The 23,994-nt window shown below is 35.2% G+C and overlaps 3 protein-coding genes across 3 annotated transcripts; 2 read left to right on the top strand and 1 right to left on the bottom strand.

The window, feature by feature from the left end:
• Positions 1-305: 305 nt before the first annotated feature.
• Positions 306-1,872, top strand: LOC126710057 (dehydration-responsive element-binding protein 2A-like). The gene is made up of 2 exons (XM_050410440.1): positions 306-530; positions 972-1,872. Exon 2 carries the CDS (start codon positions 1,005-1,007, stop codon positions 1,665-1,667), a length of 663 nt encoding a protein of 220 aa, XP_050266397.1. The 5' UTR covers positions 306-530; positions 972-1,004; the 3' UTR covers positions 1,668-1,872.
• Positions 1,873-7,502: 5,630 nt separating this feature from the next.
• On the top strand, positions 7,503-12,118 carry LOC126708915 (uncharacterized). Its single transcript, XM_050408918.1, has 9 exons — positions 7,503-8,035; positions 9,168-9,319; positions 9,627-9,722; positions 9,818-9,880; positions 10,552-10,620; positions 10,724-10,826; positions 10,913-10,984; positions 11,629-11,717; positions 11,836-12,118. Exons 1-9 carry the CDS (start codon positions 7,693-7,695, stop codon positions 11,974-11,976), a joined length of 1,128 nt encoding a protein of 375 aa, XP_050264875.1. The 5' UTR covers positions 7,503-7,692; the 3' UTR covers positions 11,977-12,118.
• Positions 12,119-16,332: 4,214 nt separating this feature from the next.
• Positions 16,333-23,628, bottom strand: LOC126708676 (acetylornithine deacetylase). The gene is made up of 10 exons (XM_050408532.1): positions 23,229-23,628; positions 22,277-22,521; positions 22,045-22,153; positions 20,328-20,466; positions 20,188-20,245; positions 20,074-20,091; positions 19,757-19,879; positions 19,373-19,526; positions 19,259-19,292; positions 16,333-16,617 (listed from the first exon to the last, which is right to left on the bottom strand). The coding sequence occupies exons 1-10, from the start codon at positions 23,562-23,564 to the stop codon at positions 16,514-16,516; spliced, it is 1,320 nt and encodes a 439-aa protein (XP_050264489.1). The 5' UTR covers positions 23,565-23,628; the 3' UTR covers positions 16,333-16,513.
• Between the last annotated feature and the right edge of the window lie 366 nt (positions 23,629-23,994).

The following is a 23,994-nucleotide window of genomic DNA, read 5'->3' as shown; positions in this document are numbered from 1 at the left end:
ACGTTTTGGTTTTAGTTGTAAAAGGTACACTATAGGCGGACAGGACATTACATAAAAGAAACTGGAAAAGAAACAAAAACCCTAAGATTTCTCTCTAACTAGTTGTAAAAGGTACACTATAGGCGGACAGGACATTACATAAAAGAAACTGGAAAAGAAACAAAAACCCTAAGATTTCTCTCTAACTAAAAGTTTTTCCTTGACCGTTTAGGTTTTGAAATTTACTTAGTAAAATCGAACGGTCCAAAAAGCGCCACGCCATATAGAAAACTCTAATACCTCTCTCCTTAAACCCACACGAACTGACAACTAGGGAAGACTATAAATACGCCTCACTCCTCACTCTCACTCCTCACAGACTCTCTCTCTCTCTAAAAGCTCAAGCTTTCTCTCCAAGAATCCAAAACAAAAGCTCTCTCTCTTTCTCTCTCTCTCAGACTCATAAATCAAACCTCACTCAACGCAAGAAAGAAAGACTACAAGTTTACAATCATTGCCGTTGGGGTTTCACTCTTCTACGACTAAGAGAGGTTCGTTAATTTTTTGGAAAAATTCTACTCTTTTTTTTTTGAATTTCTTCTGTTCTATATTTTATTTTTTGGGTTTTCTTTATATTTCTTGTTTGAATTTTTCTGGGGTTTGTTGCAAAAAAGTTTTGTGATTTTTCCAGTTTGGGAAATTCAAATATTGTTAAGGGTTTCAGGGGTTTTGTTGAATCTCTGAGAGGTTGGGTTATTTTTAACAATTTATGATTTTTTAAATTTCCTTTTTTGTTAAGGGTTTCAGGGGTTTTGTTGAATCTCTGAGAGGTTGGGTTATTTTTAAACAATTTCTGATTTTTTAAATTTCCTTTTTCTGTTTTGGGTTTTCTTGATTTTTTCCTGGGGGTTTGTTGCAAAAGGGTTAATGTGATTTTTCTCTTTGGAAAATCCAACATTGTTATCTGAATCTCTCTGTTTTTCGTTGAACAGAGCAATCATTGGAGTTTTCTGGAAAAGTCTCACATGGGTTATCTTGATCAAGGTATGCCCATGGAATCTTCAAAGAAGAGGAAGACTAGAGGCGATGGATTTTCTGTGGCTGAGACATTGACCAAGTGGAGAGGCTATAATGCCCTGCTTGAGTCTTCTGGTGATGATGCGAAACGTGCTCGTAAACTTTCCTCCAAAGGGCCCGGGGCTGAGAATTTACAGTGTAATTACAGGGGAGTTAGGCAAAGGACCTGGGGCAAATGGGTTGCGGAGATTCGCGAACCAAATAGGGGGAAGAAGCTCTGGCTTGGGACATTTGATACTGCTGACGATGCCGCCTCTGCTTATGATGAAGCAGCAAGAGCAATGTATGCTGCCTCGGCTAGACTCAACTTTCCAGAGTCTGTTTCCAATATGTCGGGTCCTACCCCTGCGGGATTTGAGGCTTCTGCTGATGAAAGTACAAGTTGTTTGGTAAAGGATGAATCTACTGATAATGGACAGGAGGAATTGCTGGCTTTTTCTGAAAATGAGTTATTTGATGCGGCAGAACTTATGGCACTATTAGAAGATAATCTTGACTTCCCAGATTCAGTACTGGATTTTGGTTTTGATGTGAATCAACTTGGATTCCCTGACACTGAAGCTGACTTGCCAAGTTTGGTGGACACTGAAGGAAGGGATGAGCCTATGTGACAAACTACTCTGTGGATAATGGACTTTTCTGTATATGAATATTTTGATGTGGGATGACTTGGGATAGGGAATTTAGTTTCTGACTTCATGTAAATGAAAACAAAGTTTTGATCATTATTTGTATCACTTATTGAAAAGTTTTGGTAGGTATTTGTATTTTCATAACGATTCTGGTTCAATATAATTGTTCATTTTACAATCTCCTCATTCTTTTTTTTTTTTTACCTCACTGTTCTTTGCTTTTTTCCTCAACTTGATAGGTTGCTCTATGTTTCTATAACTGCCAGTTAATGTGTTTCTATAATTGCTATATGGTAGAGGTAGTGTTAACTCTGAATACACATTCCTATGGTTGGTGATGCTGTCAAGATCAGTTATTTTTTATTTAAGTTTTTGGCTTTTTACAAATGGTACATTCTTGAATTTTGATTGTTATTGTTTTGGTTCAAGATGTTCCTCACATCTGGAATATTCATTAACTGCATTTGAATCAAAAGCTAAGTGAGAGGATAAACAGAGGAACTGAACTGGGATGGCCTTGAACTAGGAGATTAATATTGAAAATGTGCCAATTAGTCTATTTAGGGGCTACTATCAAGTAAATGAGATTGAGGGTTCAGTGTGGATGCTTCGTGGTATCGCTCAAAAGATGCTAAGAGCTTTGTATTGCTTGTATATTATCGTTTAAGATTGGGAGGAGCCATACTCTGGCCTCATTTTTTCTTCTTTTTGGCAAAATAAACATATCCCTTTTAGTGTGTTTGTTGTTTGATTGATGAGCTGATAGAACAATATGAGCTGCTGGTTGGTAAAATTAGTGAAAGTACTTTATTTGGTGTATTTATTTGTTTTCTATGAATACAGTCAGACATGAATTTTCTTATATATGTGTGTGCGTGTGCATGTGTTTCTTTTAGACATGAATTCATTTCTACTGAGTCAGATCACGTACCCACAAATTCTATAACCCATAGTTGAATGTGGTATTGTTTACCTGCTATGCTAAAGTTGCTTTCTAAGTCAGGAGCATAAGTTTTTAAGTAACTTTGTGATCATATGTTGAATTCATTTCCGACGTGCTTATTCCTCCAATCTAGGATTGATGTTTTGAATTCTGTAGTTAACTGTGCAAATAACTTTGTAATTATGCTAGCTTTCCTTGTAAAATAAACGTTCTTTACCAGCATCAAAGCTTCCGCAAGAACAAGGTAAGTCTTCAATACTTGGCTTGCCTAAGTTCAATTCTCCTATAGAAGCTAAGACTAGAATACCTATTAATAGAATTTCACCAGCACAAATGGAAGAGAGGAAGAAAAAGGGACTGTTATAACTTTGATGATAAATGGGCACCGGGTCATAAGTGTAATAGTGCTAAGCTATTTTTGTTAGAAGGTGTAGAGATAGTTCCAGCTTCAGGGGTGCAGATTACTGAAATCGAAGAAGATGGTATGGAGGGTGTCATTAAGTCTCAGGATGAGGGAATAGAAGAGGCTGAGATTACTCTGTATGCACTTGTTGGTAGTCCCACTCCAGGCACAATAAGGGTTTATGGCATGATTATGGGAGAAGGGTTGATCATTCTCTTAGATTCTGGTAGTACTCATAACTTCATGGATGCTGCTTTGTTGGTTATACTGGTTATACTTTTATGGTTTAATTACATGTGTTGCCCTTAGGAGTTTTGTGAAGTGGTTTTAGGAATTTATTGGCTCAGTACATTAGGAGTAATCAATTGGGATTTTAAGCTCTTGACCATGAAATTTCATCATTGTCAGAAATAGGTTCTGTTAGAAATGGTCAAAGTCCATTTACTTCTCCTGTCCTATTGGTGAGGAAGGCAGATGGATCTTGGAGAATGTATATCGATTATAGAGCTTTAAACCAAGCTACCATTAAAGACAAGTACCCTATCCCTGTTATTGGTGAATTTTTGGATGAACTTCAAGGGGCTTGTCTCTTTTCTAAATTAGACTTGAGGTTAGGATATCATCAAATTAGAATGAGGGAGCAAGACATCCCTAAAACTGCTTTTCGAACTCATGAAGGCCACTATGAATTTTTAGTGATGCCATTTGGGTTAACAAATGCTCCCTCAACATTTCAATCTTTAATGAATGAGGTGTTTAAGCCATTTCTTAGAAAGTTTGTTTTGGTTTTCTTTAATGATATTCTAGTTTACAGTAGATCTTTGCCTGACCATGTGGAGCATCTTAGAACTTTCTTGGGGTTATTAGCTAAACACCATTTATATGCCAAGAAATCCAAATGTATGTTTGCTTGTGAGGAAGTGGAGTATTTGGGGCATCTCATCTCAACAGTGGCCTGTCCTTAACGATGTCAAGCCTTGAGGGGATTTCTGGGTCTCACTGGTTACTACAGGAAATTTGTTAAAGGTTATGGTCAGATAGCTGCACCCTTGACTGCTCTTTTGAAGAAAAACTCTTTTGTCTGGTCTGACCTTGCTGCTTAGGCTTTCCAACAGCTCAAGCTTGCTATTTCTAATCCTCCAGTGTTAGCCCTTCCAGATTTTTCCAAGACTTTCACTGTGGAATGGGTTTGGTCTTGGTGCTGTTGTAATGCAAGATCAAAAGCCTATTGCATTTCACAGCCAAGTCTTAAAAGGTAGAAGTTTGGTTCTTTCTACTTATGAAAAGGAGTTCTTGCTGTGGTGGTAGCTGTTCAAAAGTGGAGGCACTACGTGGTGGGTAAACCTTTTGTTATAAAAACTGATCAGCAGAGTCTTAAATACTTGCTGGATCAAAGAGTGGGTACTCCAGCTCAACGAAGGTGGATTACTAAGCTCCTTGGTTACAATTTTTTGGTTGAATATAAGAAGGGTAAGGAAAATGTGCTAGCAGATGCTTTGTCAAGACAAGGGGAAGAGTCCATGGATGTTTCTACTGCTGATTTGTTTTCTGCAGAGGGTGATGAGAGTATTTCGAGTACAATGAGCCGAAGACGTAAGATCTTAGGAATTTAAGAATTTTAATTTGCAATGACATATTTGAACAAAAATGGGTAATTAAAATAGTATCTTATATATGTTAATGGTTGCTCTACTGGGTTTTCCCAGCAGAGGCTTGTGATGATCTTGGAGGAGAATTTTGTGAACCTGATTATCAGAAAGGAGTTTACTAAAAATCCGATTCACAAAGGGAAGTTTGTGATGCTAATATATAAGGGTCATCTTCTATTTTCCCTTCTTGGTTTTGCTGTTGATGTTTTTCTTTTGTTTATGTTGTGAAAAACTATAACTTGCAGTGTATGTAACTATGAATAATGATGCACTCGTCTTAGAAGCTAATTATGTAACTTTCTTTCAGCAGAATAATATCATGGATGAGTCAAACGAGCATTTTGGTGAGTTAGTAGTAATGGGAAATCTAGTTATAGATTGTTATTATGCATTGAAAAGATTTGCCTATGCTTGCCTATTTTGATAAACATGAATTTTCAGTTTTAAGTTTTAGATATTAGAGACTGCCAAGAAGTTCTAGTCCTATGATGCAGTTTTGTTTGCTTGCGAAGGCACCATACCATAGAAATTAAAGCTTCCAAGATCCAGAATTTGATGCACATTGAAATTTTGAATGATATCTGAATTGTCCATTACCTATTTACCTTAGAAAAAATGTACAAATTCAAACCAAAGGAGAGCAGCATCAAAGAAGTAATAACCTAATTCCTACTATTTCTTTCTTAGGGTAACCCAATTCGTTTGCATAATCAATATGTGATCCAAGATTACGACAAAAAATTGGAGCTGAATTTATAAAAAATCTGCTTATTAAAAATTTTGAAATAGTGAGATTCAAATCATATACCAAAAGATATAAACACTATGAAGTTTTAAACATTTCTACAAAATTAGAAGTTGCTTTGTGACAGAAGAGCTCCAATAATGATGGTGACATAGTAGAACTCAGACACTTAAGTTCAATCAGAAGAGAGTAATTTAACAACTATATTTTCATAGACTGAATCTACAAACAATGTTACAGTTCACTGTCTTCAGTTATCCCCTCCAAAATCAGATACTGCAAAGCTATGGAGTACTTTGCAGTTCTGGTACTCACTGAGCTGCCACTGCCTGAATTGCTATTGATTTTCAAAATAAACGATCCTAAGCAACCACCTGGAGCACAACATCCCAATACAAATCATGTAATTTACAATGAGATTCAAAAAAAGTAAAAAACAGCACAAAATTGCACATAATCAGAGAGAAATAGACAATCAGGCAATTATCTTTCATGACCAAAAAATGGTCATGACAACCAACCTTTAATCGTAAAAATAGTTGGAACACATAGAAGTTAAGAAACAAATATTGTTAGTACTTGTCCTAAAAGAATATTAAGCTAATCACTTGAATGGTAATGTCAACCTGCTCACTCACTTAGCATGATTAACTGGGTTGTGACGTAGTTAGTAATATATGACACTAGCTTGTATAATGCAATAAATATATGGACGTGTATAAATTTGACATCTTTCAACAAAAGTACATATAAAAAATTCAGCATAAAAATACAGAAATAGAGAAGTAACAGTACATATATGTATTTAATAACTGTACGTTTATTATTAAAAAATTTGCCATAAAAAATATTGAAACATTTTTCATCTACTTTTTTTATTAGATAAATACAATAATCTCTTTGTATTATGTTTAATAGAAGCTTCTCAACATTCTGATTTGAAATAATCTAATTACTTAATAAAGAAAATTAATTCAATAATAATTAATAATTCAACAATAACAATGAAATGAATAAATTAATTAATGGTGTTTGGTATGATGTGAAAAATAAGAAATGAAATGTAAGGTGAGTTATAAAATAGTGTATTAAAATAGATAAAATAGATTTAAGAATTGCTTAAAACTAAAAATTTTAACTGGCAAATAGGTTAGCTTCAAATTGGCTTTGCTTTAGATTTTTACCATCTCTCTATCCCATTTTTTGTAAGAGATTGTTTCAAGTACAGTTTATATTAGAAATTGAATTTATAAATTGAAATAAACGCGTTTAATTTTGTATCATTGGTATTAAACATGTAAGTATGCACAATTTTTAATTTATTACATTCATACGAAAAGTATTATATATGTTATGCACATATTAACTAACTAGGATTTGAATTATAAAATCCTATATTAACTAACTACGAAAAGAATTATCTATCAGATTTGGAGTCTTCCCATCATGAACCATTGGATTTCTATGGTTCCAAACAGACTATATAATGGTGAAAAGGGATTGGAGATACAAGTTTTTCTCTCGATTAACTAAATCTTTTCTTATTTAATAATTAAAGATTTTATTAGTTGAACTAATTCTCTTTTTTATTTATTCTTATATGAGTTTCATCTCTCCTCACACGGCACAGGACAGGAGGTGTAGACAATTCAACACATCGAAAAAAAGAAGAAGAGAATTTAAACTCTTCACGTTGGTTGTGAATAATAGATTACAAAAGAGAAAAGTAAGAAATGTGAGTTACTTAGATTCAGGCACACGTAGCCTTCCAGTGGAGAAGATACATGCATTGTATCATTCACATAAAAGTGGTTCCCACATGTGGGTGTGAGAATGCATATACCTAATACCACCACCTCTTTCCAGTGACTTAAACACCATTAGTTACATAGATCTACGTGTGCAAAGGCTTCCCCTGCATTATCTCCACGTGTTCTCCTCTAATAGGCCAACTGGATATTCCCCACGCTAGTCTATCCTAAAACATACCCAGATGGACCCCACCATCCTCTAGGACATGTATATGTCTCAACTCTCAAATCAAACTTAAAAGCCAAAACAAAAAAAAAAGACCACTTTTTTTTTTTTTTCCAACAGCAAAAGATTTTTATTTATATTTTCCATATTTGAGAGAGAGAGAGGGAGAAATGTACGGTCAATAATCCTCGTACCTCAAAACTCACAGAAGCTGCTATGCTATTGGTCAACAATGGAGAAGAAGAACAACAACAACATCAATTCCAGTTTGTTGTTTTAGTTACGAAATGGAGCTGTTGACCTCTTCAACTACGACTTTGTTTCCGATTAGAATAGTAAATAAATTTAGAGGAGGTAGAAAGAAGAGGGTATCATTGTGGTCTCAACAAGCAGGAGGAGTATCGATAAGGTGCTCAGCAGAGCAGAGTAGTAGTAGTAGTAGTAGTAGTAGCAAAAGGATTGATCATGGCAGAAGAGAAGGAGAGAGTACTGGAAGTAGAGGAGGAGGAGGAGGTGGGTTCACGAGTCCTGCCATGGAAGTCACCACCTTTGATCGGAGCTTTGGGGACACATCTGAGTTTCCTGTTTGGGAAAAGATTGGTGCTGTTGTCAGACTCAGCTACGGAATCGGTCTGTTCTTTTTATTTCAATTCTTTTTCCCCAACTATTCATAATTAAACTTTATAGGTCAAAAGTTAATGCTATAAATGTAAAATAAAGGTAGTTTCAGATTGCTTTTTTTTTTTTTTTTTTTGGTAAAAGAGGAATTCATTAGAAGAATTAAAATAAATAGTACTAGGACCTAGGAGTTATACTACTGGTTTCGTGGATAGTAACTTCCGTCATGGTACAGAACCAAACATCATGTGTTTGGTGGCAAAACCGTAAAAGTTTTACTCTTTATTTTGGGAAAGGTAATATTTGTGCTTCAATTAAGAATTTACTCCTTTTCCCTGCTATGCGATTCTGTTTTCTTTGCTTCACTTCTTCTTGTTGTTGGTGAATTAAAAAAAGTACAATAATTCAATAGTTGTGGAGGGAGAGTTTTGAATTTTGAAGGTCTCCATTAGAAACACTAGAAAATGCCAACAGATTGAGCCACAAGAACTCTCAAATGAAGTGATATATAGTATTTACCTATTCGTTATAATTTACAAGGTTTTTGGTTGGCTTAGTGATGCCTAAGGCCTCATGATATCTATGAGTGGAAATCTCATATGAGAGTGTGAACCCTGAGGGAATCTGAAATTCTCGGAATCCTAGTTCAAAACTGTGAATTACTCATGGAAATCCTTAACTGATTCTCAACAAGTGATGAGAGCCCTAACAAGATTCTGTGAATAAAATGACCTCATAGTATTTTGTTTTGATGACAATATTATAGCTCAAAAAGTGTTAGTTCTACTTCTACCAAGGTATGGTCTTGGGAAGGAAGATCCTACCATTTAGTACTTTTGTAAGATGTGAGAAGTGGTTGTCTTCAAAAACAAAACCTACTTACACAGGCACTTGACAGCTTGAGACTTCTAGAGTTGCCATTGTACCAGACAATGGTAGTATATCAGTATGGCTATCTGTGCAGACTAGATTGGCCATGTTTAAGCTTTTAATAATGTAACAAGAAAATTGTTATTAGTTTCTTCATAAAAATTTTGTTTGTTTACCCTTTTATAATAAAGAGAAATAGAGAAATAAATTCCTAAATAAAAAGTAACACACACACACAGTGTTCATAATGTTTATTTTGGTTCTGTTATATCAGGTATATATGGTGCAATGGCTCTAGCGGGAAGGTTCATATGCTCAGTCACTGGAATCGATTCAATGGGAGGCTTCCATCCATCTTTAGACGCCATACTAGAAGGGCTTGGATATGCTGCTCCTCCAATCATGGTCCTTCTGTTCATTCTTGATGTAAGATTTGATTTATTACCTAATAGCTTTAGAAAATCCCTTCCCTTTTTCGCTCTTGTTTCAGTTTTTGTGCTTTGTTCTTATGTTACTTCCTGCATCTTGAGCTATCACGATGTATGCATCTTGCCAACACTTTCTGAAATTTGATATTTAATGGAAAAAAGGATATCCTTTTTTTTTTTTTTTTTGGGGGGGGGGGGGGGGGGGGGGGGGGGGGGGGGTCTGCATTCCTTTTTGAATTGGGACTTCTTTGTTTTACAGAAATTAACTGAAAAAGAAATACCTTCATGATTTGACATGGTTACAGGATGAAGTTGTGAAGTTTTCACCTCACGCTCGTGCCATCAGAGATGTGGAGGATGAGGAGCTATGGAGCTTCTTTTATGGAATGTCTCCTTGGCAGGTAGATATCTAAAAGCTGTGTGGATTTGACATATGTTTGGAACTTCAATGGATACAGTGTAAAGGAAATGGCTTGATTATCATTCCTCTTCGCAGTTTATACTAATTGTTGCTGCAAGCTCAGTGGGAGAGGAGCTATTTTACCGAGCTGCCCTTCAGGTCTGTTCTTATAAAGATGTTTGGTCTACCCTTTATAGAGTAAAAGATACTATGAATTAGTCTTGGGAATTGTTGTCAACTTATTCCTAAATCTTAGCCTTCAAAACTAGCCAATCTGAGTTTCCTGTCAGTCTATTTCACACTGAGGAGTTGTAATCCTTCAGATATAAGTTTATTAAAGTCCAGGAATAACATTGTAACTTAGGAACATATGAAGCGCGGTCATCATGTCTATGATAAACGCATACTGAGTCAATCTGTTTTGAACTTTATGAAGGTCCCAAATTAAATATTAATTTGTGTTGTTTCAGCCGACCTTGTTACTTTTTGAGCATTGTAGAAGCTTTAGATGCTAGATTCAATCATCCGTCCACTTGCTTTCTAAAATTTCAAGATTTGGGATACTGCTTTGCTATATTTAGCAGAGTTCAATATATTCTTATTATTTAATCACATTCATAGTTAGAAACTTTTTCTACTACATTTTTTTTTCCCCATAATTTTGTTGAAGTACTTGCCCTCTTATATTGCCTGTATCTCAGAAACCATGAGAGTTGTACTGTTAATCAATCACTTTTATGCCAGAAATATTTAAACCATTATCGTTTTATTTCTATTTTGCTTTGTTTCATCATTACTAATATATGTTTCCTTTTTCTCCAACTTTGTAGGGAGCGTTGGCTGATATATTTCTAAGGGGCACTGATCTAGTAACTGATGCTCGAGGAATGGCATCTCTGGTATGTGCCCTAGTCATGATCCTTGCTGTCATTAGTAGTAATAATGAAATATTCATTTATTATTCCTTAAAACTAAATTGTTTTAAATTTCTTCGAAGTGTAGACAGGGGTGTTGCCTCCTTTTGTCCCATTTGCTCAGGCATTTGCAGCTGTAATTACAGCTGCCCTCACAGGTTCTCTCTATTATGTGGCTGCCTCTCCAAAAGGTTTGATTCTCTGATAGTCATTTCAAGGAATGTTTCCTGGCCTCGAATGTTCAGTTTGATTTACCAGTGGCTAATTTTTTCTTCAGATCCTACATATGTTGTTGCACCAGTTTTGGAATCTCGCTCTGGTCGTGAAGAGCTGAAAAAGCTCTTTGCAGGTCAAACTACTTCCCTAACACAATTCTTAATACAGTGATTGATATATATTTGTGAATTTGACGATGAGCTTGTTTCTTTTAAATGGTTTTGAAATCGCTTTTTCTTTTTAATCAACATTTTTTTGAATTAAAGTTGGGATCTTCAGTGGATGTCCTCATTTATTTAATTATTGTCATAAATGGTTGTTTATATGGTCATTTCACTTCAGCGAGAATTATGATGTGAAGTGCATTTTCATCCAAAGACCATTAATTTCTTTATACTAAGAACTGGTTAATTGATCTCTATCTGACCAGAAATGGCCCATGCTATCTCATAATTTGTGGGACAGGAAATATTTTTCTTTTAAAAATGGTGAATTTTATCATACTCATCATTTGTCAAGAGTCTTGTTCAATTTCTACTTTGAATATCATAATACGATTTTTGGTAGCTGAGAAGATTGACTGTAGCAAATAAATCAGTCAATATTTCCTTTTTCTTCTGGCTAACCCACTTACCATTGGGAGCTTGAAAATAATGAAAGCTAGAGAAAGACCAAGTATTATCCTACATATATATATATATATATATATATATATATTCTTTCTCTCAATGATGTCTGATTTTAATTCCACCACCCAATTTTGGTGAATTATTGCAGCCTGGTATGAGAAGAGGAAAATGAAAAAGATCTATTCTCCTCTCTTGGAAGGGCTGCTGGCACTCTACCTTGGTTTTGAATGGATCCAGGTAACTTAAGTTCACAAAAGGACCATTTTGTTATGATGATAACTAGTAATTTTAGTTTTTAGAGGATGAAACTAATAGATCTTTTTTTTTTCCTTGTCTTTTGATGCAAATTTGACAGACGAATAATATTCTTGCACCCATTATCACTCATGGTATATACTCTGCCGTTATATTGGGACATGGTCTTTGGAAAATACATGACCACCGGCGAAGACTACGCCAAAGAATCCAGCAGCTTAAATTAGATAACAAGAACTAAATTAACTTATGGAGCTGTACAATGAGAAGTAAACTATGCGTGAAGAAAATTTGTATAGTACATATCAGAGTTGTACAAGTTTAATAGTTGTATAATATACTACTTCGTATAGTAACAATATATAAGTTGAAGATTACAAGAAGCATGCTACAAAGTATCATACCAATTATAGATGCTGGCTTGCACCCGTAACCTGACATTTCTCTGATAAAGTTCCTATACAAATATTGCAAAGAAATAATAAATTGACAAGTATCTATCTATCCTTTTTCAAATAATGAGTTAGGAAGGTCGGGTTCAAAACTGATTGGATTTGTATCTTACTTATCAAGGGTTAGCATGGAAGAAGATCAAAAACAGGGAAAATTTTGGAGCAGTTATGGGGTTAAATGTACTTTACACTTATAGTTGAAAGCAACTTCTTTTCTAATTGTCCTAATCAAACCTCTGTGATATCTAACAATTGCTTGTTTGGGAGAATTTGTATTCATTGGTTTATTGGACTTAGTTAAAAATATAGTTGTATTTAGAAAGAGGTGGGGCTTTGAAAAAGTATACATAAGCCAAATAAATTGAATAAGTTGACAAATAGACTCTTAATCAATTATGTCAATCTATTGCTATTAAAGTCATTTAACAGAAACTAGGTGCATTAGGTGGACGTGATGTACACATCCAGATCTTTTTCTTGTTGATGCACCCTTGTGGTTTTCGAATGTCTTCATGTCCGATATGTTGTAAGCTTGAGTTTAGGAATTAGACTCGTCAAACTAATCACTCCTTTCAATTCTATTGAAACCAGTGCACCACTATGACCCTTCTTCTTACAGGGAAGTGGGTGCGATCTTTTTATTTTAGGATAAATAAGGATAATTAAAACAATTTGATATCAAATGGGGGTGTGATAAAAAAAAAAAAAAAAAAAAAATTAGCCTAAAATGAAAAACTCACTATCTAAGTTTTACCAAAATTTATTTTAGTACTCTAACTTTGTTTTCATTCATTTCAATTATCTAATTTTCAAGTTTATTCAATTAAGACCTCTCTGCCAACATTCATTTAAAAAAAAAACTACTAGAAAATATTTTTCAATCATTAATTGGTTTTTTTAATTTTAAAATTTTGAATAAAATAATTAAATATTTGGACAATAAATAGTTGTAAAGTGGTGGGTTGTGCTAGTAGTGTTGGGCTGTTTTCTGCTGCACTAGGCCCAAGTTTTCTAGATAAGAGAGTTGGGACCGGTCCAACTACAACTCAATTTGGTCCGGCTTGTGTGCAAACTATGCTTGGTTTGCCAGGAACGTGCTTGCGACAGACAGAGCTGTTTCAAACAAGTTGTGGCAGACAGACATAATAATAAAATAAAATAAAATATCTGGCTACTTAGGAGGAAATGACCAAATGATCCCAAAACACAATCGCAGTAATAATAATCACTTTTACAGAAAGAAAAGAACAGAACGAAAGGAGCAAATAGTAATATGTATGGGTTAATTAGAAGATGAAGAAATCAACTAAATTCTGGTCCGCAGGAGCAAAACTAGATAGGAAAGAATGTTCCTTCTCAACACAATTAATCTCTCAGGAAAAGTCCTACTGTGGAAATTAACTGCCCTAAGAGAAATGGACTTGAATGGTTAATGCATAGAGGCCTCTTTCGGTTTTAACAGAGAGTAGGATTTCGTGAGGGAGGGAGGGAATCAATCTACTGGTGCATGCCTGCCATTCTAATTCTCACTTTATTTTCTTTATGGTTGTTTTCTTTCTTACCCTCCCACTCGTTTCTTTTCTATTTCTTGGTATCTCTTTTCGAATTCCTATTTCTTAGTTATGGTTCCTGTTGTTGCTCTGTTTTTTGTTCACAACAAGATCCTTTTTTTATAGTGCCTGCCGTGACCGAATTTTACTGTTTTGGCCCTTAACCTCCTTTGTCTGGTCTGGGTGTACTAGCCGACCACCACTGGTTCGTTTGTGTGCCACCCCCCATCACCAGACAAAGAAGGGTATTTTGTTTGTTTGTCTGCCGTGACACCCTTTCCTGCTACGGTCTGAGTTCTTTCTCTCTCCCTATCCCTCATGGCATACACCTAGTGGTTCCAACTTAGCTTGCTTCTTTTGGGTAGTAAGTCATCCCAGTAGGACATTTCCCCGAAAGAACCTGAGCCGGAACCTCAAAAATAGATTTTCCCCTCTCCCCACCACCAAACCATGCCCTCTGAATCTCTGACCCCCAACCTCACCATGCCCTGTATTGGCTGGGTACAAGCTGGTGGTGTCTGGGCCTTGCGCGTGCCTTCCTTCCATATGTGTCCAAAATCTGCCTGCTGGTCATTCATCTGCCATAGTCTGGAGGCTTGCCTGCATAGCCTGCCATCTGTTTTCTTTGACCTTTTATGTGAGCTGCTTTTCGATTTCCAGCTCCCCTGAGGAGCTAGGCTTTATTTGATACTGGGTTTTACATTTCTTTCGACCCATTTCTTGATTACCCTCATTTCTTGCCATATTACTCTGTCACTCCTGCTGCAATGACTCAATCCTGTTGGGCCTCTTTGGGCCAGCCGTTTACTCTTTCCCCCAGTGGCTTGGTATGGCCATTGGTTTTCCTACTTATGGGCTCCTGTGTCCCTTTGGGCATCCTTGGCCCACTTGCTTTCTTTGGGCTTCCTTGACCCTTTTATTAACTCTACATTCCCATGGGTTTTTACTAAGTTCATTGAGTTTCCCTGACCCAATTACCTTATTCTCATCCTTTGGGTTCATGGGCCTGCCATTAACCCTTTACTTTCTTTGTTTGCATCACTTTGGGCCTGCGGTGGCTCTTTCTCACTTTTCTACATCATATACTGCCCATGGGTATGCTATTTCTCTCTTTCCGGGCTTCTTTAAGCCCACTTGCCTCTTCAAGTACCATTTGTTTATTTCATGAGCCTGTGATCCATTATTCCTGCCGCTTGGGCCTAATGGTTTTGCCATCTATTTGCCAATTCTTTGCTGCCCTTGTCATTGAGCTTTTTTCTTCCTACTTGGATTCTCACAAATGACCCTCAACAATAGTAATATTTAACAAAAGTTGGTGGAGAGGCCTTAATTGAATAAATTTAAAATTTGGAGGACTGAAATGAACAAGCATAAAGTTAAAGAACTTAAATGAATTAGAGTAAAACTAAAATAAATTAGGCAAAAATATAGAACGGAGTGTTAATAGAACTATAACAAAACAACAAAGAGGGGTTAGGTATATTTTACTTTTACCTTTGTGAAAAGTGCTTTGACTAAGTCAATACCATCATTTATCAAGTTTTTAAACTGCTATTGTGATATTATGTGGAGGTGTCATAGTGACTTCACAATAGACACAAATTTGTTCAAAACTTTTGCCACAACTATCTTACATGGCACATTGTGATTGCCTACCTACTACTTTCACATAAATCCCTTGTTTTTTTCTCAACTACTCACAGTCTACTACATGAAGAGCTGTGACAAAAATTGTAGTTTTATTTTTTATTTTAATGTGGTTCTATAATTTTTTCTTGTTAAGGTGACAAGCTATCAAATGAACAATATCACTTTCACGTGGGTGTATTATTTACTCTATGCACCAAATCAAAATCACAGTTGTGAAAATTTTGTTTCACTGGATTTATTTTTTCTCAAAATGAAGGAGGAGTTTGATGCAATCCAATGCATTTGTGATTTTGGATTCTATTCTTGGACATATCGTGGGCTTAGTCTAGTTCCGGTTAGGCTTGAGTCTTTGGCAACCCAATAAGCCCATGACCACCTAGGCGGTATTTAGATTGTGAAAGATTTAAAAGGAAAAGGGTTTAAGTATGGCTTTTAATTCCCTAATCATGTGTGAGATTTCAATTTGTCCTTAACCAATCACTTGTTTCAATTTAATCATCTAGTTCAAGTACTTTGTCTTACCTTTACAAATGATGATTACAAATGTGGCAAACTATTTTGTATGAATATCCTAACAAGGTTGATATGGCACATTAATCACATGCTCATCTTGCAAAATCAAAGTAAGTTTCATATTCAAAAATTGTAAAGTAAATTAAAATATGTGGTCTCTAATATCTGTCTTGGGAGTATGTTCTAACTTAAGAGATCAATGTATGACCTAACCTACTATGTTAGCTTTGTAGACATGTAAAAAGAGTCTGCCACAGGTTTAAAGGATGGCCTCGACTGAACTGATCATACCGGCTAGCTCAGTCAAACTCCAATCAAAGAATGGTGTAACTGAAGAGATAGGAGGAATATGTAAATTCTTTGTCACTGTTCACCTCATTTTCACCATCCATGGACTGTCCCAGTACTAAATCTCACATGAAACTATAAGGATAAGCAAATCTTAATGAATAAAATCCAGATCAGAAAAAAAGGCTTATTGTGCAGTTGGTAACTCATTCTGAAATATTACGCCAATCACAACAATAAATTTTATCCAACCGTAATGAGTTGGCTGTTGAAAACACAGTTAAGGGCCATTATTGGGTTTTATTTTTAGCATATCCTCGTATCGTCAATCTTCTAACTGAGAGATGATGCTGACAAAGACCTGGTAGCCTTGGCACATGTCAGAAAGTAGACAATACTCATTCTTGGCATGGTATGTGGCCATTAAACCTGAAATATGATGCATAATGAAATGAATCAGTTCTTTGTAATCAACCCTAATAAGTTTCGTCAAAAGAAAAAAGACAAAAAGAAAAACTCATAATGCACAAAATATCGAGCTACTTCTTTCCTTATAAGCTAGGAGTGCACATCTGCAAGAAAAGCAATCTAAAAAAGAGAAGACAAATTAACAAGATAACTAATGGTATTATGAAAGTTATCTTTCCTCATATGCTTGGAGTGCACATCGCCAGAAAAGGAATCTTAAAAAGAAAGACAAAATTAACAGGATAACTAATGGTATTATGAAAGTTTTCTTTTTCATTAATATATATATATATATATATATATATATATTTTTATCAGCAAGTAAAGAACTTTATTAAAGATAAAAGAAGAACAAGTGGCTGAGGTACACAGGGAGTAAACTAAGGACACTCAAGAAAAAGAAATAAGAATTAAGAAAGTTATCTTATGCTCATGATTTAGAAAGTGAATCTTCAATTGACAGTCAAAACTACAACCTGCCAATACACCAGTAGCACAGCAACCATTTCATCAAACTATGGACAAGCTATCCATTGTAACAAAAAATTAGCAATCCTTAAACTGCTGAGATCTACAGGTCACCTTCTTACAAACAGAAGGAACAGGCTAACCATCCAATGAACTGTAAATTTTAGGGAGGTTATAAATCCCTAAGATCCAGATGTTAAATCATGAGAGGTCACCATCTATGTAAATGTTTTGACCATTTCTTTAAGACATCGATGATCCATGCCATCTTATATTTCAGGGACCACACTCTGCCAAGTCTTCTAATTTTAAAAGGTCAGAAACATAAATCTTTTTGGTATTCCCCCTTGTCATGCAATTTCTTAGCCCGCCAGATCTTCTCTACAATTCATTGCCTTCTTTCACTGTCGTGTCCTTGCACCTCCTTCAACCATAACGACAGTACTACATAATAAAGCATTCAGCTGTCTTTGGCATGCATGACTAGATCATCTCAGTAAAGTATCTATCATCTCCATCACCTAGTGCGCCCACCTAAGATCTCACAACTACCAATATAGTTCTAATTTTTGCTGGGTATCATCTAATTTCAGTATCATCATGATAAAATCAACTATGTCAATGGTCAATGGATTTAGAGATTACTGATTAATACAAGAATGGCAGTGTTTCCATGCACACATCACTTTCCTGGGTCTGGAAACTATTAATCCAGTATCCCATTTCATGCAGTTCAATGAATTCTTCAAGTTAACTAGTAGAAAGCATTGAATTTTAATGGTCCGTTTGGATTGAGAGGGAGGGAGGGGGAGTAGAGTAGATTTAACCCAAATTTAGCTTATTTTCAGCCAACTCCACTCTACCCCACTCCATCCAAACGGGACCTAAATCTTTTTCAGCGTGCTAAAAAAAATGTTATTTTAACTATTTTAGCACATCAAAAACCTACTTTTGCTATTTTAACTCACCATTTTACAATACATGTTACATCCCATATTCTATTGTAGCATACAACACATTAAATAAATAAACCAGCACCACCCCATAGGCCACAGCCCACAACCCACAAACCACCACCGACACCCCCACAACCTGTGGCCAGATTGTCAAATCCTGTAACCCCATACAACACATTGTCAGCATTACCCCCACAACCCTAACATCACAATGCCAGCACCACCTGGAAATTGCAATGCCAACCCATGACCCACAATAAGAGAGAAAGATGAGAGAGGTCTGAGAGGAGAGAGAAAAAATGATTAAATAAAATAAGTAGCAATGCTAAAAAAGTTTGCAAATTTTTGCTCAAATAGCACACCAGATGGAGGGATTTTTTTATTTTATTTTATATATATCTTTGGTGTGCTAAAATGGCATTTTGGGTGTTTCAGCACACCCAATGCTAATGATTAACCTCTGAATTTTAAGTAGCGCACTGTTTATCCCTACATAAACAGAATGCTGCAAGTTATAGTAGTAGATCATTGTAGCAATGCTAAAAAAAATTGCAAATTAATGCTCAAATACCACACAGGATGGAGGGGTTTTTTTGCTCTTTGGGTGCTAAAATAGCATTTTGGTGTGCTAAAACACCCAAAATGCTATATTAGCACAGCCAATGCTAATGCTCACCTCCGAACATTTACAATAAAGATGTCAGCAAGTTTGCTGGCTTTTTTTGTTTGTGGTAATAAGTGATGTCCAGATCTCCTAGCATGGTTGAACACCACTTTGCCTTCTAACCTTTTCAACAACTAATTACTACTTGCTTACCCCTTTGGTGAGAGAGGGGGGCATCTCACTAAAAGGAAAGCAGAATAAGGTCAAGGACATCAATTTTTCCATAACCTAATTCACCTTGATCATGGAAAATTCCATTGTCCAATAATTTGCTGTATATTTAGAAGTTTAGCAGGGAAGAAGAGCATAATATGGGAAGAGAAAAGGAAATTATGGACTACTGTAGCCAACATGTATAAAATATAAAATCTATACCCACAATAGGCACATAAGTGCTGACATTTTCCAAATTAGATTATAAGGGTTACTTTATGTCAAAGCTTATAAGAGCTTCTATAATAACTTCATAGAATAAAACTGCAATGGTGAAATAGAAATATTAACAGTATCATACCATATCCTGAAGTCTGAACATCAAATCCTTCATCCTATCAAAGAAAAGGAAGGGGGAAAAATGAGTAAATCAAAGAAAACTTGAAAAACACATAGAAGAATGTCAGATAATCACCTGCAGTTCTCGAATGAGTGGCAAACTTCCAGTAATCGAGTAAGGCTTTACATGCCCAACTACCTCTTCAGTTGCTTTACACAATACATGAAAGCCACGTGAGTTAAGATCACATGCAACTCCAGACATTGTCTCATCAAAACTAAGTGTAAGGCTGTAGGAAAGGAAAAAAAAAATTCCACATAACTATTTTGTAAACTAGAAAGTATAGAAGAGAAAATATTTATATGACTAAAAGAAATTTCTTTGAGATGGACATAATACACTACAGAGGAAAAAGTGATTATATTTCCAGTACAACACTGTTTTCAAGGGCTCATCCAAATTATGTCTAAAATCAAGTAAGAAAAGGGTTGAGAGAGAGAGAGAGAGAGAGAGAGAGACCTTCCCCTTAAGTTTTCATCTGGTAAGACATATTTGGAAACAGGACCACGTGAATCTAGCTTGTCTACGTTCTCATTAATGTCATCCACATACTCTTGAAGCTTTGACGTTACATCCTTTACACTGGAACAAAGTATTGGGATTTAAAAATCAGAAGCTAGCTTAAAAAAATAATAAATAAAATTTTGATAAGTGAAAAAATAAAAAAAATAAATAAGACAAACAAACTTATAAGAAGAATGCTAGAAATTTGCAGAACATAGAAATCAGCTTCTAAGTAACAAATTTTTGCAATAATGCAGAAGCAGATTGCTTACTTGTAGAAGGGAGTCAACCTGCAAAACAAAAGAGAATAAGGAAGAAAAAACCCTTAATAAGACATCATTTCTGTCAAAGGCCTGTATTCAAAAGGGTTTGACAAGATGATAAACCTGACATCTCCTGAAATTGTACACTCAGCTGGAATCTGATTGATTCCACCTCCTGGATCTGCAATAAAGAAGCTGAACATAATAAAATGAAAGTGATTTTCTTTTCCCCCAACATTGTCAGTATAGGCAAAAAAACTTACAACTCCATTGAGTTGGTTTCATGGTTGAAGGTGTTGCAAACCCATAGACCTGTTCCTTAGGATGGGGAGGAAAGTCTCTGTAAAACCTTGATTGGATCTCTTTTAATGCTTCCATTGCTAGCTCCAAAGGATTTATAGCCTGCAATATTCAATAAGATTCTGATTGAATAGACAAGTAAAATCTGAAGATGTTATTATATGTTCATTTTTGGCAATCAACTCCTTTCCTCTTCTTCTTCTTTTTGAAAAATAATACAATTCTATTGTAAATAGAAGAATCAATGCATTGGTTGATTGCAAGTCATCCTTTCAGCAAATCACAATTGAAAATTCAAGAGTTACGAATTACAAAAAAGAATCACAATATGTACTAACAAAAGGATGCAGCTAGTCAAATAGAGATTGTAGAAAAATTCTTTTGAGCAAGTTCACATTCAGCTCTACCAACTTTCTACCTTGTTTAAAGGAAAACTTTCAGAAAGTCATAATGGAGATTGTTATATAATTGGTATAAACAATTCCCAAAGTTTTGTATATATAAGTTTGATTTTTGAATATTGCAGTTGGGGAAGTGTATAGATTCCTCTGAATTGGTGCTGTATGTGTAAGCCTAATGGTCAATTAGTTCAAAATTTCTTACTACATTGCACTCTCATTAGGGAGTTGTGGTCTTTTACTTTCCCTTTGAAGGTTAGCGATGTATGTTTCTATTGGAAGGGATTTGTGGAAGGCATGGTAATGGGTTAGTTTTGGAATGGCTACTCCTCTATGTATCATGTGGACTATTTGAAGGACAACAATAAGACATTTAATGATGCTAAACTTTCCATGGTGCAGCTTAAGTCTTTATTTTTGATAAATTTACTTAAGTGATGCTTACTTTTGGCTGCATCTAGTTTTCTTCTCTCCTAAGCCCTACTTGTTTTGACGTAAAATGTTTTTGAAAAACATTTTTAATGGTCAACAGACAATTACAGCAGAATGGTGGGAAATATTTTATGTTTTTAAAAAGCGTAAAAATTTTTCCAAAGAAAAATCCTTGGTTTCGTCCATCCCTTCCATACTTTAATTTCATAGATTAGTGTGTTCTTTAGGTGAACCTTTTGTATACATATTGTATACTTAAGTTTTTCCTTCTATGTAATATAATTTATTGATTAGCTTCTAAAAAAAATTATATTTTAAAGGCCAGGTACCCAACTCATGTCAGCTCAATATTGCATTCTGTCAAGGACTATACATTATCTTAGACTAAACCAGTCAAGCATTCTCTAACTACCTCAACTGAAAATCTTTTTGGCATTCTGCTTATATTTGATCCTCTAACTTAAATCATTACAATCCAAACTGGAACTGATCATTGGCTTAATTGCTAGTTACCATTGCTCTGTCCTTGAGTGGAAAATTTCATATAAAAGAAAGAGAACATTTTCGAATCCAACTACTCGATTTCATTTTCATCTGCACAATATATAGCACATTCCTTTGTCCTAATTCTCTTTTGCTTTTCACTCACTCTTCAGAATCTTAGAAAAGCACAAACCAGTCCAATATATATATATATATATATATATATATATATATATATATATAAAGTAAATCATTCCAATAAATTTGGTATACTTTAATTGTAATCTAGTCAATGTTCCCTCTAGGGTAATCATGTGCACAGAAAAATCACACAAAAAGTATCAGACATTATTGTAATGTTGTGTACCTTATGGGCTAAACCACTGTGAAAAAGCTTCCCAGTCACTTTAAGTTTCCAAGGAATCATACCACCAGTACCAACACAAGGTTGTTTATCTGCTGTGTCAATCCAAAACCTGAGTGGAAATGCCAAAAATCACAAAAATTAAACTAAAACTTTATTAAGCTTTAGCATAAAGATAGTTTCAAGAGATGCTTTATATATTTCTTTTCATTCACAAAAAATGCCATTTACTTACAGTGGACCATCCTTCAGCTTATTAAGTAGTCCATCTTTCACGAGTGCATCCACACCAACTCCTGAAATGGCAGAATTCTCTTCATTGGCTATAAAGACAGCAACAACAGTGGACTTCAATTTTGGTTTTGTCTCCCCTAGCCTCTTCATGAGTTCAGTTACAAGCGCAACATGCCCCAAACAATCAGTAGTTCCACGGCCGCGAAGTTTATCACCATCAATGCTCAATGAGAAAGGATCAAATTCCTGTAAAATGAGAATTAAATAAAATAAAATAAAAAAGATGCTCAAAGATCAGCAATCCTTCATTTACACACACATCAAAATTCAAAATCACAGTTTCTATACTGAAATTTTAATTATCATCTCAGAACTGAGAATTAAATATGCTCACAAAATCTTAATGCCAATCTTAAAATAGGGGAACCGTTCTTTTTTATAAATAGAAGAGAGAGATAACCTAGATTTAATATGCCATGCCATACATTGTCAAGAACAATTTTTGAAAAAGGTACTGTTGAAAGAACTAAGAACCTGAGATTACAGCCCCAAGACAAGCACTAAATCCAATTCAGGACAAACCCAGATTATAAAATAAAAATAAAAGCCCAAATCCTGAAATTGAGAACATAATTACATCTCATAAACCCCAGACAAACTATGCCAAAAAAAATCCAATAACTTGATAGAACCAGTTCTAACCATACCATACCGGATTGAAATTATGATTATTAAAGGATTGAATAGCCAAATGGATAGAAACCCAGAAAAGATAACGCACAAAAAGAGAAAGAAGCAGACCCAAATAACTTATAACATGCAACTCCTTGATAAAAACCAATACTAACCATACCATAGCAGATTGAAAATTATGATCACTAAAGGGTTGAATAGCCAAATGGACAAAAACCCAGAAAAGAAAACACAGAAAAGAGAGAGAGAAAGAAGCAGACCCAATCATTAGGATTAGCAGTAACCACATCCATGTGACAACCAACGAAGGACAAGACATTGCCAGGGACAGTCCCAGGATACTCCACAATGATATTGCCTCTGCCTTGATGATAGGTGACATGGTTGACGATCAAAGGTCCTCCACCTGTGGTTCTGCTGTAAGGAAGAAGAGAGTCCAACACGTGTTTCGCCACTCTGTCTTCCTCTGGAATCAGGTCCGGGGGATTGTTCTGGACGTACTTGGCTTCCCCAATCAGCTTCGAGAGGAGGCTCACGAAGGACTCCTTGTTCAGCTCACCTAGCGTTTCTTTTACGTGCGCAGAAGAAGAAGCCATTTTTATTTCTTTCTTTCTTTCTTTTTGGGTTGAATTGTGAATGCCGAGGACCCCAGCTGGTTCTGCCTACATGTTAACGGTGCCGTACGTTATTGGTTAAGAATTTATTTTAAGAAGTTTTGAATATCACTTTTACTAGGAATGAAAAAAATTGTCAAAATTTAATTATTTTTTTTTATAAAAATTTTCTTTAATTAGATTCTTAACCAATGTCATACAGTACTTGTTAACATTTCTCATATATGAATATGAAAATTATGTTTTACTATACGAATTACAAAATTTAGGCATTTAGCAGTGTGTGTAATCAGCATTTTAAAAAAAAAAAAAAAAATTCTCTTAGTTTGCCCTCTTTTATTTATTTATTTATTTTGTTTAAATATGAAGTTTGGTAATTGTGGATTGTGGAAATTATTAAAAGGAATCTATA

Source organism: Quercus robur, chromosome 12 (assembly GCF_932294415.1).
Source record: "Quercus robur chromosome 12, dhQueRobu3.1, whole genome shotgun sequence".
Lineage (NCBI taxonomy): Eukaryota > Viridiplantae > Streptophyta > Magnoliopsida > Fagales > Fagaceae > Quercus > Quercus robur.
The sequence above is the reverse complement of the archived record's forward strand: the minus strand, read 5'-3'. Positions and strand labels throughout refer to the sequence as shown.